General features: G+C 35.9%; 1 protein-coding gene across 3 annotated transcripts in view; it reads left to right on the top strand.

The window, feature by feature from the left end:
- BRINP3 (BMP/retinoic acid inducible neural specific 3) overlaps positions 1-18,692 on the top strand; it is a gene marked incomplete at both ends in the record, with an annotated part of 403,154 nt that extends 384,462 nt beyond the window's left edge. For all 3 annotated transcript variants that reach the window (XM_079696401.1, XM_079696400.1, XM_079696402.1), the window contains one exon: positions 17,576-18,692. In XM_079696401.1, coding sequence (XP_079552527.1) covers positions 17,576-18,692 — 1,117 coding nt within the window. The remainder of the gene's footprint in view (positions 1-17,575) is intronic.
- Between the last annotated feature and the right edge of the window lie 13 nt (positions 18,693-18,705).

Raw genomic sequence — 18,705 nt, 5'->3', positions numbered from 1 at the left:
TTTTTTTCAAAATGACATCACATATGTCTTGTCTATAAAGATTAATGATTAAATCAGCACTCTGAGTGCTCCTGTGTACTATCACACTCATAATTCACAAGTTCAAGAAAATGTTTGCAATTTTGTGCTTAGTGTAGAGCACTGGTATTCTTATTACAGAATAAACATCATTTCTGTACTACCCAGAGTTCAGTAATTTGAAGGACAAAATATTCTACATAATACTGATGCTTGATAAATTATGATTTGTACATTTTTCGATTCCCTTGTGTGGCACATAAAAGCATGATTTTATCATTTACTATCAAGATAATTTTTTGTTATTATCTAACCTGTGCCAAGTGCTGTACTAGGCACAAATCTTATCTTGAAGAAACTCATTCTCCTAAAGGAGGGCACAAGGTAATTATAATAAATTATGTTATATACAGAGCTTAGAGTAAATACAGGGTACTATGTGTTAACTGAAAAAAGAAAAAAGCACAATGTAAGAGCTATGAGTTGAGTTTTATTTGTTGTCTTAACTGAGGACTCTAGTTTGGGAGACAGTCTCGCAGATAAATCTTGAGAAACTGCTCCAAAGAGGTAGGAGGAATGGCCAGTATATATGATTTTGGCTAGGGAATACATGCAGTCAAGCATACATCTCAATAAAAGGTTACTGCTAGTTGCAAGGATCAGATAGCTCAGTTAATGATTTTAATGCTTTTCTATGTATGGGAAGATGCAAGAATCTAAGTTTGTTGATTTTTATTTTCTTGAAATATCTCCAACTATCTAGGGGGCCTGTTTTTCTAAAGCACAGAGTACATTATTCTGTTTTTGTCCTGAATTTCCTACAGGGTGTACTTTCAGTCAGTGACTGCAGTGGCTAATGACTTGATCCTTGTAGAACTAGACGGTGGGCAACAGTCTTTGTTTTACAATCCCCCCCTTTTTGGTCATTAATTCAACCAAGCTTTGGGAAGCATTTCATGACCAATTTGTTCCACGGTGGTAGGAAGGCTTTTTCCTAGGTCAGGAAAAGTTTTCATTAATAGGCCACTCAGTGTGCTGTTATTGGTCTGTCCTGTTATTGTTAGCCATAAAAGTCTCTGGACTACCTGTCTTACTAGTCTGTTATGCTCTAGGAAATGATTCTCTCTGTGGCTTCTTCCCAAATGTGGAGTTACACTATTACAATCATTTTAATCTTGTATAAAACTGTATATTTAGTCAATGATTTCCAGTTCCTTAGTCATCATTATTCTTGTCAGAGGCTCAGTTATATACTGGGTAATAAAAGAAACAACAATCTCATAGAATAGGCAGAATTTAAGTAATATAGCTAGTTACACTAATAAAGCCATAAGTAAGAAATTAAGCCAAGAACTTCCATTAGGTGCAGCCCAGTATATCCCCAGTCATCTGACCCAGTCTCTTCCATACCAATTGCTATCTTTAAGGGCCATGATATATTGGCATTTTCATAAGGCACTCAGCCCAATTTCCTGGTGTCATTATGCTGATTACTCTTAGCATGATTCGATTGTTCCCAGTATAAGGGGAATTTTAAACTTAAGTGACCAAAGCCTGCTATTACCCATATAAATCTATCCTGTAACTGAGGAAGGGTCCCTCCTAATAAATGAGGCAGTTATGGGTTTTGACTGAAATTTAGCCAGTTGCTCTGATTGAGCTTAAGTAACTTTTAAAGAAAATTCATCCTTATGGCCATAATCAGAGCAAATATGATTATTGGCCAAGAAAGGGGACCCACCTAGTCATATCAATAATGGCTCAGATAGAAGTATAACTTCTATTTTTTAGAATAAATTTCCTAAGGGTCATCCAATCAGAACCTAGGAGAGGAGAAATTCACCAAGGTAACCAAAAGTACTAGACATAGGTAATTGACCATAAACCCAAGAATTTGATTGATTTTTAAACTCTGCATAGGATTGTGCACCTGATAGAAAAACATTTGATTTATATGCAAAAAGTCCAAGGAATCAAGAAAATGCTATAAATAATCATATGGGTCAGGTTCAGTATCTTGGGATAGCTGTCTACTTCTGATGTCATCTTCTTCTTGTCCTGATGTGATTTCTCCTCTGTTTGAGCATTGTTTTTAAGTGAGTTTGAGGTTGTCTTCTCTGTAGACCAGGCTGATGCAGGGGCCTTTTTTAAGTGGGAAATATGAATCCAAAAATCAATTCCCTTCAGTTTTGCTATATATGAGCTGGTTAAGAGGACCTGATAAGGGTCCTTCCATCTAGGTAGGAAAATGTCCTTTAAATGATGTATTTCCAGTATGCATAGTCTCCTGGTTACAGGTCATGGAGTATCTTATCTTTGTCCAAAGACAGATTATTGTGATGAGCTTCAGAAACAAGCCTAGAGTATCCTTTTAATGATTCAATTAAACCTTACAATAATGCAACATAGTAACAAGGAGCCATCTTGGAAGTGAGTCTTATGCAGTAAATACAGAATCCCAAATAATATTAATGATACTAGAACTTAATATCCACTTAAACATTTTTTATTTCTAAAGTTACCCTCATTTCTACAAAATATAGCCAAATTTTCTACCAAAATATAGCTTAATTTGCTTGCAAAATGAGTCTTGTTTCACTAAATATGGCCTGATTATTTACATAAGTAGTTGATTACATATGTTATTTTAAATTGCCTTTACTGGAACTTTTCATAAGGAATCTCAGATTGAACTTTTAAAAGGCTTCTCAAGGACAGAAAAGCCATGCCAAGGAATTGCCATTGGATTCTGCCTGCAATACCTACAGATTTGGATGGATTCCTCTCTTCTCGAGGTCTGCAAAATATGTTGGGGTTCCTGCACCTGCCAGGAAGTGTCTTTCCTTATTTAGCTGATAAGGCTTCTGGGAACCCTGTGAGCAAAGTACCAGGTTGTTTTTCCAAGAGGCTTTATGGCTCCACAAAGTCCGCCTTAGTTCTTTAAAGCTGTCTGATCATATTTGATTCTATACATATTCTCAAATATGACATTGTAGTCAAACTCATGCTAATATAACCAATGTTTCCAAATTCTGGAGGGATCAGATAGAGAGAAAAGGTAAATGTTTCAATTCTGTTTACAAAGGTATAATTTATCAAGTTGCTGTAAGTCATAATTAGCTTAAAGGGAAAGGTTTCCTTATATCTGGAAAAAGAAAGATTAAAGCCAGTAATATTTCAGACAAAAAGACATAAAAATTATTTAGCCATATGTAACTAATTATTGTTGACCTTTATCTTCTGTTAACAGTTTCATGAAACAATCAGATTTTCCATTAGAATTCTTTGATTTATTATCCAGTTCATTCTTAGGATCTGAAAGTTATCAGAAACTTATACTTGTCAAAAAGTGCTTTCTGTGAATCTTTAGAAGATGAAGCATTTTTGCAAAAGCATCAGGGTAAAACAATAACTATCTGTAAGTGACAAGACTTAACATGGCATAGCTGAATATCTGATTACAATGCAATTGCCAAAGAAATTTGGTTATTTCTGTGACATATAACCTCTTAAAATAATAACTAGAATTATGACTGATAACATACCAGGGCATACCCAAATTTTAGAAATTTCTAATAGTTTCTAGAACATTCATATTAATAACATTTATCCATACAATATAACCTAAGAAGGTTTATTACCACTCATTTGACAATGCTTTCCATCTAATTTAACATGCCAAATGAGGCTACTTAATTTAATATCTCTCTTTGAGATGTTTCAGGGGCCCTGAAACATCCCAGAGTTAGCTAGAGGTCAGAAGAACTTTATTTAGAATTTGATTTGGGAAGTTAGTCAAAGATATCAAAAGGTTTTAAAACACTTGGTCAAATAGGATTATAGATCACTGTGAAACAATACTTAGTTATTCACTTAATCAAAATGACAATAAAATATTTCAAAGGCAAATACAGGAAGTTATAACAGATTACTTAAACAGTGAAGAAATTTACAATCTGTTATCAAAAGCAGATGAATATCCCAAGAAGTCTAGTCCTCTTAACAGAGAGAAAACCAAATTCTACTTTTGCCCCACCTTACCTTTAATATTAAAATTTATTTACTCAAATTTATTTTAAATTAGCCAGTCCTGACCACACATTAAACTCTTTTCCCATCGTCTCCTTTCCACATTCTTCTATATTCCACTAATTCCACTTCTATAGAATTCCACTATTCTATAACTTCCTTTTTACCTTCAGATTGTCTCTTTTTGTCATTTTAGCCTCTTTTCAGGACAAAATTTCTTTGTTTTCACTTTACAAAATGCATTTCCATTCCTTATACCTACTTTATTCCTTGCATACAAAGATGTTTTACTTTTTAATTTTTAGTGGTTTTAATTAAATGTTTTAATTAGAAATATTAAGCTTTAAAACCTTAATCTCTAGTGAAAACTAAGAAGTAAGCAATTATAAACTGTCTTTTACATTAGCATTCTGTAGAATGACAAACTTATAAATACTATTCATAATTTCAAAAACATGTACTTCCTTATAGAAAATGTCTCAGTGTGGTACCAAACATATTTATTAATAGTCATAAATAACTTTAGTTTCTTTGTAAGAGCCTATGCTCAGTAATTAATGTTTCAGTATCTTATTTTATTTGGGAAGCTAGATACTCAATAAACTTCCATCATTTAACTTAATTTAGCAAAACTCTAGTTTCAAGTTACCAAAGGTCTGGCGAAACTATTTTTAAGTAGACCCACCATAAAACATAATTATTCTTAAAGAGTTCACCTAAAAGCTCTTACTCCATTTATGTCTATTTAATTCACTGGTTCCCAACAATTATATTTACATTACCCATGAAAACTTCATGAGACATTGGACCAAGCCAGCCACCATCCCCCATTTTTTTTGCTAACAAATTTTGTAATAGAGATAATGTGAACTTATTTGAGTTTTAGTAAACCTAGGTACAATAAAAGTACTATACTTACTGTTGATGACTCTAAAGACATGTCTATATGAATTAAACCAACAAACTTAAACTAACTTTAATGCCAAATATTAATTTAATACTGAATAATTCCCAGATCATATGAACCTGAAATTCATTTGGGTTAGTGTCTATTATGTTTCTGAGAATTTATATAAGCACTTATTTTCTCTTAAGTTATTAAATAGAACTCATTTACAATTAATTTTGGAAATACCACCCAAAGGTAGAAACATATATTTATTATGTATTGATACATACACAGACATACATCCAGATAGACACAAAGAGAGATCTCATAGTTTCCATTTTTAAAACTTAGTTATGAATCAGGTATTGCAATATAAAACTCACTAGTTTATGAGTAACAATTAGAATAAGTTAAATTTACTTGTTGAAGTTTAAAAGGCCTCTTTTCCCTTTTTTATTTTAACTTAATCTCAGGAATTGGCGATGGTCTAGGTCAGAGTTCAATGACCTGTACAACATTGACATCTCAAAGGCACAGAAAGGGAAATGCAAGCCTCCTAGAAGGACTTTTGTTCCCTTAGGGTCAGAATTTTGAAAAGATGTTTTATCAAGCTGGCTTTCTTTAACTGCATACACAAAAGCCAGTTTTGGAATGCTAAAAGAGCTCCATCTTGGCCATTTCAAGGCAAGATATTCTTAGTTCCCAATAAACTGAGCACTTGCAAGAATAAGCTCCATAAGTATTGTGTTAGTCAGTGATTGGCTATCTGACTTCCCTCTGTCTTGTTCAGGAGTCTTTATTCCTCATTTTAAAGTTGGTTTGTCAGGATAAAATTAGTATTGAAAACTGCGTGGTAGGCAGTTGTGCTGTTTGTGAGCTTAACTCCTGTACATATTACCCTCAAATTGAGTTATTTCAGCAATTTTATGTCTCAGTTTCTGGTTTCTCCCTCTGGCAGTCTAAAACCATCATGGGTGCTCGGAACAATGGATGGCAAATCCTTATGTGTGCATCCCTAGACAAGCGAGTTTTTTTAAATTAATGAGTGGCTTTCCCTATGAGAGTGCTGCATGGTATGAGGACTTGCCTCCACCACTCCCATAAATTTCTCAGTTGCTTGAGAAAGCTGTACCGACTGGGAAGAGCTGTGGCCCTTATCTTTGGAGCTGAAAGCTCTCATATGGTATCTTCAGTTTATTCCAACTAACCCTGTTTAAAATAGCCAATTCTAACAAAGGCATCAGATGAGCCTCCTACCTAATAACCCAGTCCAAAGGTCCTCAGTGTCTTTCAACTGAGCAAAATCTTGTCAGTGTCTTTCAACTGGGAAATCCAGATACCTCTTCTTGAACTTAAGTCCAAGGGGAACCTAGTCCTCATATCAAGGAGTTTAGCAACCACTGAATAAAGCCCAGGATTGTCAGCCAAGATGGGAGATCCGAGACCAGGAGACACTCACCCAATTCATCTGGATTCACCAAGGACGTGGATGGGCATAAGGGGCCCTTGTTGGTACCAAGGATCCAGATCTTTATAGAGTTCACGTGAAGGAGAGCAGTCTGCTCTGAGTCCTTCATGGTTGTCAAAACTGTTGACTGAAAAAAAAAACACACACACACACACAATGTAAGAGCTATGAGTTGAGTTTTATTTAGGGTCTTACTGAGGACTATAACCCAGGAGACTGACTCTCAGATAGCCCTGAGGAGCTGCTCCAAAGAGATAAGAAGAAGTGGCCAGATATTTGTGATTTTGGCTAGGGAAAACATGCAGTCAAACACACATCTCAATAAAAGGTTACTGCTTGTCATGAAGATTAGATATCTCCATGAATAATTTTAGTGTTTTTCTGTGAATGGAAAGATGCAAGAATCTGAGTTCATTTTTACTTTTCTGAGAGAACTCTAATTATCTAAGGGACCTGTTTTTCCAAAGCACAGAATGCCTTATCCTGTTTTTTGTCCTGAATAATTAGAGGATTAAGTTTTATTTTAATAAGTAAAATTGCAATTTGAATAAACCCATCTTTGCTGGAGAAATATCTGGCAGTTTCTTTGTTTCAGGTCAACATTTGTCTGTAAATACCAATGATGTAGGCTGTCCCGGGACCTGTTTTCATCAATAGCTTTGTCTCTTTGCTATGAGTGACATTTGCTTGCTTGTTTACAATTCTCATAACTACATATTTTTATTGGGTATTGTAGATGATAGTATATATTGACTCTGAAGTATGTTATTTTATTGGTATAATGTTGATTTTTAACTTGGCAGGCAGTTTTATTATTTGTTGACTACACTGTCTTTGCAGATATTTGGTTTAAAATTTTATTACAGTGAGTCTGTCCTAGTTCAACACTTAGTTTAGGGCTAATCTTTAGTCTTGTGATGGTCTTTACTACAAAGACATGGCTTTTCTGGCATTTGAATGTGTTTACCAAACCACTCTACTTTGGAGATATCCAAACTGCGAACACTGTCTCATCTGTGATAGGCAAGAAATACAGCCTTTATTAAGCACTGCAGATCTTTCAGCTTTTGCTTTCTGATTGGCTCCTCAAAGTTTGTCTCACAATTGTAGAGTTTAGGAGTCAGTCATGGATTTGAGGGGTATTTGTTCAGGGTTTTCTTTCTTCTTTGCTTCTTTCAGAATTATTTTCCTCAATTTACATCTTCTCTGGCAACTCCCCATTTCCATTCTGGACACATCAAGCCTTTAAGAATGTCGTTTCTTTTTTTTTTTTTTTTTTTTTTTTTGCAGTACGCGGGCCCTCTCACTGTTGTGGCCTCTCCCGTTGCGGAGCACAGGCTCCGGACGTGTAGGCTCAGCGGCCATGGCTCACGGGCCCAGCCGCTCCGCAGCATGTGGGATCTTCCCGGACCAGGGCACGAACCCGTGTCCCCTGCATCGGCAGGCGGACTCTCAACCACTGCGCCACCGGGGAAGCCCAAGAATGTCGTTTCTGACTGAATTTCATCCTCCCCATGTTGCCCAGATTGGGGAGTGTCCTTAGGGCAAAACTAGAGGACTGCAACTCTCAATTTCTCCATTGGTGCTGCTCCCTTCCTTTAGGTTAAAAACTCATTTAGCTTTTGACTGTTTTGGACTTTCTATAACTCCTTTAACTAGTGGTTCTTTCTATTTTGCTCAAATTTTATAAATTATTATTGGGAGGGTTAATTGAAGACAACCTACTCTAGTATTACTGATTTTCAACTAAAAAAAAAAAAAACTGAAGGAATTTTTATTGGAGTTGCATTAGATATAGAAATACATTTGTCGAGAATTGATATCTTTCCTAATGAGGCTTCTACTTGTGAATATTGTGAATGTAATTGCATTGATTTACTTATGCTTCAATGTCTTTTAAATTTTTTTAATACTTTTATGTTTTGTTACCTCTAATTTTTGTTATTTATAACAAAAGTTTTGCTACATATAACAAGAACTACACGTTAAGTATGATATGAATAGGTATGTATTTCTATTTATTTAACCTTCTTGGAATTTTTTGTGCTTCATGAGTCTCAAGATTTATGTATTTCATTGATTTTGAAGAATTCTCACTTACTATAATTTTATATAGAATCTCCCCTATTTTCTCTGTTTGGTGCCTCTGGAACTCTGATTAGGTATTTGTCAGTTTTTGTAACATAATCCTCTAGATATGTTTTATATTTTCAATCTCTTTTCCTCTGTGTGGTGTATATTCTCAGGGTTATTATCTCATTTATCTTTAATTTACCAATTTTGTGCTCAGCTTAGCTAATCTGCTGTTTTACATTTTAATAAGCTTTAAATTAAAATCATCATCATTGGGCTTCCCTGGTGGCGCAGTGGTTGGGAGTCCGCCTGCTGATGCAGGGGACACGGGTTCGTGACCCGGTCTGGGAAGATCCCACATGCCGCCAAGCGGCTGGGCCCGTGAGCCATGGCCTCTGAGCCTGCACTTCCGGAGCCTGTGCTCCGCAGCAGGAAAGGCCACAATAGTGAGAGGCCCGCGTACCGAAAAAAAAAAATTATCATCATTATCATCATGTTAGTTCCTTTGTCTTTTCAGATTTGTTTTGATAACCCCGGTGCCTCTCTCATATTTTACTTTACCTTGAAATTATTTAAATATGTTGCTGATAATTGACTTTAATATCAAATAATTCCAATCTCTGTAGTCTGTGGTGTTAAGATTATGCCTTTTGCACATTTTTAATCTTGGGACCCTGATTCCTCTTTCTTTTTTTTTTTCCTACTGTGAGTTCATGGTCAAAATAATTTCATCTATATTGATTTTTCAAGTCCTTCATAAAATGTAAAGGATGTGCATTCTTTTAGAAAGTATATATTCCATTTTGCCACAATAAAACAATTTGGAGCACTTTAAAATAAGTTATGATTTTCATTGGTGTTTTTGAATTTTTAGATTATGTACTTTCTGCAAAAAACTTTGAATTTGTAAATTATGTATTTTCTACTAACAGTGAGGTCAGGGCAGGCACTCACTTTGCTCTCTTCCTTTTCTAGGCCTTTTTGTTTGTTTACTTGTCTGTTTTGTTTTTAAGCTGACTCTTTCTTTAAGTGCATAGTCTCAGTCTTCCCAGCTTCTTAGAGCAGGTCTCCAATTCAACTTCTTGCCCTTCAGGTGTCCTGGACTTTGTTTCCTATACCCAACACAGCCACCAAAACCTCTAGATCAGGTACACCCACATCCTACATATATATTCTTTTAGCTCAATTTCAGCCTCTGAAATTTACTCCATATTTTTTTCCGCATCATAAATGCATTTAAAAATTTGTTGCCAGAATTATTTGTCATTTTGTGTTGAGGAGTTTTTAAAAGTATTTCCTCTGACATTTTTCCATAAGCATAAATCCATAATTCAATTTTGCTTTAGCAATTTGGTTTAGCGGTGTTGCATGGGAAGAAATTTTGCTAGTCTCTAGGGATTCCAATGAAATGACATTCATTTTCTTCTTTCTAAGGAGCCTATATTCCAACTATGAAAACTAACATGTAAAAATTATAGTTATTATAATGAATGGTATACTTTAGTTGAAATAATGAAATAAGAATCTATTAAACAATAATATATGGCTGTACATGGCTTAATTACAAATATGGTAATATAGATAAATAATATACTCATTCAAAGAATTAAGTTTTTGTAAGTAGGATTATTAAGAAAAACTATTTACAGTAGAAATGATTCAATTTGCATCTTGAACTGGCTAAGCAGAGGAGAAAGGACATTCAACTCTGTAACAAGAAAATTCATTGTGGTTGAAATTGAGCTGGTGTATTTAGGGAGGGGAACAGGGAGAGCCTAAATGGAAAACATACTTTATAGAGTACTGAAAGCTAAGTGTTGCCTGATTGTAAAGGGTTTTAAAAGTTAGGCAAAATATATATTTTATATGAAAAATATTGGGTGCCATGCAATAAGAAATAGATCAATTTTAGGAAGATTAGCTTTGAGGTACACAAATGTAATAAAATGACAAAAAGAGCAGGTACAGGACCTCCAGAAACTAAGTTTTACTTTAGTTGAGACAGGAAGGGGTGAGCTAATATCCATCATTGTAGATAACAATCATGGTTGTATTAGGAGAGAAGAAAATGAGTTCAGAGACATTCAATTTGGAGAGATGCTTATCACACAAATGCAGGCATAACATAGACAGTTCATACCATAATTGTGTTCATGGTTATATGACTAGAGGGACATTGAATTTGGACAAATTACATTTTCTTTATTTAATTGAAAAATATGCTTTAGATATAAATAGTATCACTTTTAGAAACATATTAAAATTTGATTAAATTATTTAAATGATAGTTTAATTTGTTTTCAAGTTTTCAGTGCCCAACAAGAACATTTTATTGTTTTTTTCTAAATTGATGAGAAATTGGTCATGAAATATGCTTTAAAGAAAAATAGAAATTATGTAAATAAGACAATTTTTGAAAATGTTTATCACTCACTGGATATCAAGAAAATCATACGAAATACTAAAAATAATAAATACAACCAAGGAATTAACAATTTAGCCTTGAATTTGCTTCTTTAGGTTCTCTTTTTTTTCATTAATTTATTCATTCATGTCAAATTTATATTTAGCTTGAAATATTAGGGTCAGAGATGTAACAGATCTGTGAAAGATAAAATAAAATGGTCTTTTCATAAATTATATTTTAAAATATTCTATTTATATTGTTTAGATTTGCAGATTTGGATTCATCATACACATATTTTAAGACTAATAGGTTCAAAAGGTTGTAATAAGAAAACTTAAGTATAAACACTGTAAACTGATTTAGGTATGTTATGATAATAAAATGGTGAAGTAAACAAATATATATTTTCCCTCACAGCATGTATAATGTAATGAGGGATACAGATGATTGGGTAATAATGACTTGGTGTAATGAATACTATGTGTGGTGGGTGAAAATCAGGATGTTATAAAAGCACATAGGAGAGACCTGATTTACTCATATTTGCAGAGTAATTGCATTTGTGTCAATTATAATACTTAATAGACTGAACTTGCACATAATAAATACTTTTCAAGTCTTTTTAACTTAACATCTAATGTGATTTAGTGGGCAAAATATTTTGATTTTTGGTAATCTTTGGAGGAAAATTAGATGTGGACTCTATTTTTTTTTTATGATATATTCCCTTTATGTCCAGTAAAGTAATTGTGTTCTTCATGTGCCTCACATTTCATACCCTGAATGTTGACTTTTTCTTTTCATATTTTATGTTATAAGTAGAGGGAAGACATATCTATTGATTTTTCTTGAACTACAGCATTAAATGCAGCACAGCTGTGGACAGAATGTTTCAGTAGCTCTCTAAGAAGTAAGCAGATTTTTCTGTGTACACCATTCAACCAAATCAATTACAGATTAGTTGGACTGAAGCTTTTTGGTTTGATGGAGTTCCACTTATTACTTTTTTGCTCTTATCTTTTGTGCTTTTGGTGTCATACCCCCCGAATTGTTGGGAGTAATAAAAACCAGGATGCACTTTCAGTTCTACCACTTACCAGCTATTTGACCTTCTATAAATTCTAATTATCTAGGCTTTTTACAACTCATGTCCTTAAATATTGATTGGGATAACAAGGGTCCTTACTTCAAGGAGTAGTGAGAATTGGGAGAATTAAATGAAATAATGCCTGTAAAAAGACTGTGCACATGAGAAAACCTTAATGAATGTTACCTCGGCTAATATTATCTTTAAAATATGACCTACATCTTCAACTGCTTCACTCACTTTTTCATTGTCTTCCTGCAAGCCAAAAGTTTTAGTAGATACTTGAACTCAAGTTTATAAAAATAAAATGTGTATGTATGTATGCATCTATAGGTTTATAGATGTGTATCTATATACACGTGATATATACACATGTGATACATATACATACATACATATGTGATACATACATACATACTACTGGTATAATACAAGGAGAAAGATGGTTGCTAAATTTAATACAATCGACTTCTGGCTAAATCTCTTTACCACTCTTTACTGCATGTAGAATAAATTTAAAACCTAAACAATACTCTGCCTGATCTGGCCACTACTTACTGCACAGTCTAATACTGCACTGATATTCTCTTCACTCCAGCTGTACTGGCTCTCATTTAGTTCCTTAGAACAAAACCTTTCCTACCTCAAGTCCTTTGCAAATATAGTTCTCTTAGTGCAATGCTCTTTGCTTTGCCAAGACTGGTTTTTTCTGTGGGACTGCATATTTTAAAAGAGCTTCCTGAGCTCTACTCCTAGGGGTTCTTATAGTATGTCTGGGGTGGGGTCCAGGAATCTGTTTTGCCAATCCCATTTAACATTGTCGACTGAAAAAAATGCACAATCTGAGAGCTGTGAATTAAGTTTTATTGGGGGCAAAATGAGGACTATAGCCTGGGAGACAGCATTTCAGATGGCTCTGAGAAACGGCTCTGAAGAGATGGGGGAAGGTCAGTGTTCTATATGATTTTAGTGAAGGAGGGTACACACAGTCAAGCACACATTGTGGCAGATGCTGTCTGCTGGTCACGAGGAGCAGACGTCACCATGAAGGATTTTAGTGCTTTTCTAGATATGAGGAGATACAAGAATTGGGCTCATAAATTCTTCTCCTGAAAGTATCTAACTATCTGAACGCCTGTCCTGCCAGTTTTTCCCAGAGCACAGAGTGCCTCATTCCCGATCTCCACCTTGAACTGCTTTCGGAGGGTGTTGAAGGACAGCAGCTGCAGTGGCTAGTGACTTAATCCTGTAGAACCAGATGGCAAGTGCCATCTGGGATGGGATTTGTTACATCACTTCATTCTGACAACAGATCCACAGGTGAACTCAGGGTGAGCCATTGGGGTTCAGAAAGCTGTACACATTCCCCAGGGTCATGCAGAATCAAAATCTGAACCAATGTTTCTTTGAATTCTAAAACTTTCACTCAAAGTTAAAGAGGCTAAGTGACTTGTCCCAGGTCACCAGGTGAAGTCTGACCTAGAAATGCAGTGTTCATTCTCCCAGTCTAGTGCTCTTTTGACACTCACATGTGTCCTGTAGAGATTTTAAATACATAGAGAATATTAGATTAAACAGACAACTGACTTAATGTATGTCTCATCTTCTCAACTTAGTTTGCTACCTGATTTTTCAAATAAAAACAGGCTATCGGCTTTTTAGCTAATTATATTTTTTCCAAAAGTTTAACTTAACTCTGGAAGGTATTTTCCTTTCTGTAACACTATCATCTTAAAGCTCTTTTAGAAATTATTTTCAAGTGCACACTTACTTCCTGATGGAAAAGGAGTTCCTATATCCCTTGAATTGTTCCGTATCATTGTCATTCTCAAGTCAATGGCTTTAATACTGTCTTCCCCTAGTTTCTTTCTTCTGTTCTTCTATAATCTGTGTAGTTCCTTCACTTTAATTTCTTTCTCTCTCCCTCCCTCCTTACTCCTTCTCTCCCTCCTTTTTCCTTCCTTTCCTACTTCCTTTGTTTAGTAAATATTAATTGAAGTGTTATTAAGTAGATGTCAGGAACAAGACCACATGTTTGATAAAAAGAAACAAACCTACCTGCCTGCCAGGAGTTCATCTTTCAACATTGCATCCTCTATCCTAGCCCTAGTAGATCCTAAATAGTTTATGTGAATAAAAGTTATATATGAGAATAGAAAATGTAGCATTACTTTGTTTTAATACTTAGGTATAAAAGAAAAGAGTTTAAAAAGACTACTTGCTACCACCTAATTTTAATGTTGAAGACATTTCTCTTCCAAAAAAAAATGTTTAGATTTAAAAAGAAAAACAGTTGAATTTTACTTTGTCAGGGGAAAAAAAAAAGTGATCTTTTGGGTAAGTGAATAATCCATGTACAGTACTGAAATTTGCTCTGTTTTCTATTTTTGACCACTGCCTTCACCAATATTTTACAAGGAGTAAAGACTAATTATCGAAAATCTATTCCCTACTTGTGAAATGCACTAAAACAGTCAAAAGGTAGGTAATGGGGGGAAGGACAAGAAGCAGCAAGGAAGAAAAGCCACGTGTTAGCTCTTCTGTCTCAGGGAACAGGAGCTTTGACAGCACACCAAGTTATCAATATTCATACATGACAAGCTGAAACCCACGAAGCTGGGACACATTCCTTCAGTAATGCATCTGCAGGGATGTGAAAAGGATTGGAAAAGACTGAAAGCTAGAAAAGCCATTGCTTTTCTAAAGTGTCCAAATGAGTCTTTCTATGGTGCCCTAGTTTTGTGAGCTCTGCCTTCAGCCTTAGGCCTATTATTTCATTTTTTGTTTGTCCTTACGATTTAGAAACATGATGAGAGCTTACAGTGAGAGATGAATTGACTCAGGGAATTTATGCTTTGGTTCCAAGGAAGAAAATATTATTTTCAATCTGATAGCATATATATTTTATACGCTTTATAGTAGATGATAGACAGAACTACAGAAAGAGAGAAAGGAGAGAAAGGGAGAGAGAAGAGAAAGAAAAAGCAAGCAGGCAAGCAAGCAAGAAAGGAAAAGAAGGAAGGAAGAAAGAAAAATGGGAAGAAAGGGAGGGAGGAAGGAGAAGGAGAAAGAAGGAGAGAAAGAGAAAGAAGGCAAGAGGGAGAGACATTAATTCATTGAGAGCATATTGATGAAATAAATATATCAGTAACTGCAGAAAGAACAAGTCAGCAATAATTTCTATATTCTGAGACTGAGTACAGAAATAATGAATCAGGCTCTTTCCTCAACCCAAAAAAGGAATCTTTTTGCATATCTATTCTGCAGCAAGAAAACAAGGAACCAGAGGAGAGGAGGAGAGATACTCATATAGAGATGTATGGCTCACAAAGTGCCAATCATTCCTATTTCACAACTCCGGGCATCCTCCTGGGAGAGTTTTCCTGAGAACTTATTTTTAAAGTATCTTGAGAAACTTAGAAATGAATTTTATAGGTGTAGTTTCCCAGTCAGTGTTTTTCAGTGTAAGAAATAATTAAGAGGAAAATGTTTCACGTTTTGGTTGGGTTTGATTTGGTTTTACCTTTTATTCTGGGTCTATAGAAAACAGTTCCATTTAGGGAATCTGGAAAAGAAAGGTTTTTTAAAATATATGTTTACTAAGATTTTTATATAGATTTAATTGTGTGCAAATGTCAAAGTGTGTGTTGTGAAACTCCACTTCCTACAACTTGGGAGTTAGGTCTTTAAAACTGTATTAAATATGCAGTTTAGGGCTTTAAATTTCACTTAAAAATATGCTTATTGAGCAAATGTTCCTTTAATTCGTCTATGCCTTTGATCTAATATTCATTAAGTATGAGAGGCATTCTGCTAGGCATGGGATATAAAGCTATAAGCAAAGCATATATGATTCTGGCAAGCTGAATATTATATTTAATGGGATAAATGGAGTATAAACAAGTAAGTACACAATATAACATTTTTAGTGGAAAAAGGCACTATGAATAAAAAGTAAATGTTATGACAGGGAATTAAGGAGTTATTTAATTTATTTGGAAAAACAGGGAGGAGCTTATTTTTTTTTAAAGTGTTATATTGCAAAGGGGAATGAGCAGAGACCAAAAATGAATATACAAAAATGAATATATAGCTCATATATTGTTCTGTGATAAAAAATTGTTTTTATTGATTATTTACACAGATAAATACCTGTATTTTACCAGCATATACAAATTCTTTAAAATGGCAGCACTGTAATAAGTCTAAACGATTGAGTACAATATATACAATTTGTAGAAAAACCTCATATGTACTGAATAATGAACACTGGAAAGGCTTAAGAATACCAAAAAGAGATACAATTTTTAGTGTCTACTGTGACACATGCTCTATACAATTGTCTAAACACATGCATCCAGTCTGAGCCTATTTCTCACAAGAACTCAATATGGAAGATATCACTAACTTAGGCCATTCAACTTTTCCAGTCATGCAGCTACTATGAGAAAGCAGCAAGATAAAAACAAAGAATTATCTGATTACACGGCCACACGCTTTTCCTTCATTATTTTACTGAGATTTTAAACACACTAAAAGAGTTTGAATAATGTGGGAAAACAGGAAAAGTAAGACCTTAAATTTGCATCATGTAGCCTGATTTCTGGATATAAATAATGTTAATGATCCAAATCAAACACATTCAACTAACACACTTAACCCTTATTAAGAGAACTTGTAGTTAGTTTTAATGAGATATTTTCAACAATTTTCTTGAGCAGACCATAAGGATAAAAATCAAACATGTTTTAATAATATTTTCCCTCTCAGTGGGTACTTGCTCTTTCAATGTTGATGAAGCCCTAGGATTTAAATCCATTGATTGACAATTTAAAGTTTCTTGTTTTTCTCTCATTTTTATTTCACTTTCTATTTAGGCTTCCTGCAGCATTAGTGCTCTGTGAAACTAAGAGTGAATGAATGAACAATCGTCATTCATACACTCTAATTCTACGCTAGATATTTGGTGATAAAACCATTTTTATTCCCCGTTGTTGGATATCATTTCAAACCTATAACCAACCCAATTATAGTCACAGTCAGCTTCCATGTACACTAGTGAGATGCCATGCAATGTCTTCAGAAGGTATTTCATGTAGTTTTCCAGTTCAAATCAAGTGTATCCATCGTTAATCTTGTACGATGATGAACGAAAAAATATATACATAATTTAAATATACATAATACTTAAATATATGAATATTATATGTGTATATATAGTTTCAATTATGGTGGGGGTTTTTTGGGTTTTTTTTTTTTGCGGTACGCGGGCTTCTCACTGTTGTGGCCTCTCCCGTTGCGGAGCACAGGCTCCGGACGTGCAGGCTCAGCGGCCATGGCTCACGGGCCCAGCCGCTCTGCGGCTTGTGGGATCTTCCCGGACCAGGGCACGAACCTGTGTCCCCTGCATCGGCAGGCGGACTCTCAACCACTGTGCCACTAGGGAAGCCCAGTGTTTTTTGTTTTATTATCACAGTTAAATAACTGGGAAGGACCTAAGAACATGATAGTGAAGCTTTCAAACCTAAGGTAACTTGATTGCAGGACACACAAACGCAAACGCCTTTGTATTTATACAGATTTCCTTTTGTTTTCTATTCTTAGAACCTCAACCTACTGGCTCACTCGCATCCAGTCTTTTCTCTACTGCAATGAGAATGGACTCCTGGGCAGCTTTTCAGAAGAGACGCACTCGTGCACGTGTCCCAACGACCAGGTGGTCTGCACGGCCTTCCTGCCCTGCACGGTGGGCGACGCGTCCGCCTGCCTCACCTGCGCCCCTGACAACCGCACCCGCTGCGGCGCCTGCAACACGGGCTACATGCTCAGCCAGGGGCTCTGCAAGCCCGAGGTCGCCGAGTCCACCGATCATTACATCGGCTTCGAGACCGACCTGCAAGATCTCGAGATGAAGTACCTGTTGCAGAAAACGGACAGGCGACTAGAGGTCCATGCCATCTTCATCAGCAACGACATGCGCCTCAACAGCTGGTTCGACCCCTCCTGGCGGAAGCGGATGCTCCTCACCTTGAAGAGCAACAAGTACAAGTCGAGCCTGGTCCACATGATTCTGGGTCTCTCTTTACAGATTTGCTTAACTAAAAACAGCACCCTGGAGCCGGTGTTGGCCGTTTACGTCAATCCCTTCGGAGGCAGCCACTCTGAGAGCTGGTTTATGCCTGTGGATGAAAACAGCTTCCCCGACTGGGAGCGGACTAAGCTGGACCTCCCCCTGCAGTGTTACAACTGGTCGCTGACTCTGGGGAACAAGTGGAAGACATTTTTTGAGACAGTGCACATCTACCTGAGGAGTCGCATCAAGTCAAATGGCCCCAACGGCAACGAGAGCATTTACTACGAACCCCTGGAGTTCATCGACCCTTCCCGGAACCTGGGTTATATGAAAATCAATAACATTCAAGTGTTTGGCTACAGCATGCACTTTGACCCGGAAGCAATTCGGGACCTGATTCTGCAGCTGGACTACCCCTATACTCAGGGATCCCAGGACTCAGCACTTTTGCAACTTCTAGAGATAAGAGACCGTGTAAATAAACTCTCCCCACCTGGTCAGCGTCGTCTAGATCTTTTCTCTTGCTTGCTTCGTCATAGACTCAAGCTGTCTACTAGTGAGGTGGTGAGGATCCAATCTGCTCTGCAGGCGTTTAATGCCAAATTGCCAAACACAGTGGATTATGACACGACCAAATTATGTAGTTAACCATAAATGTCAA

Source organism: Hyperoodon ampullatus, assembly GCF_949752795.1.
Source record: "Hyperoodon ampullatus genome assembly, chromosome: 2".
NCBI lineage: Eukaryota > Metazoa > Chordata > Mammalia > Artiodactyla > Ziphiidae > Hyperoodon > Hyperoodon ampullatus.
This window is presented reverse-complemented; position numbering and strand designations above follow the sequence as displayed.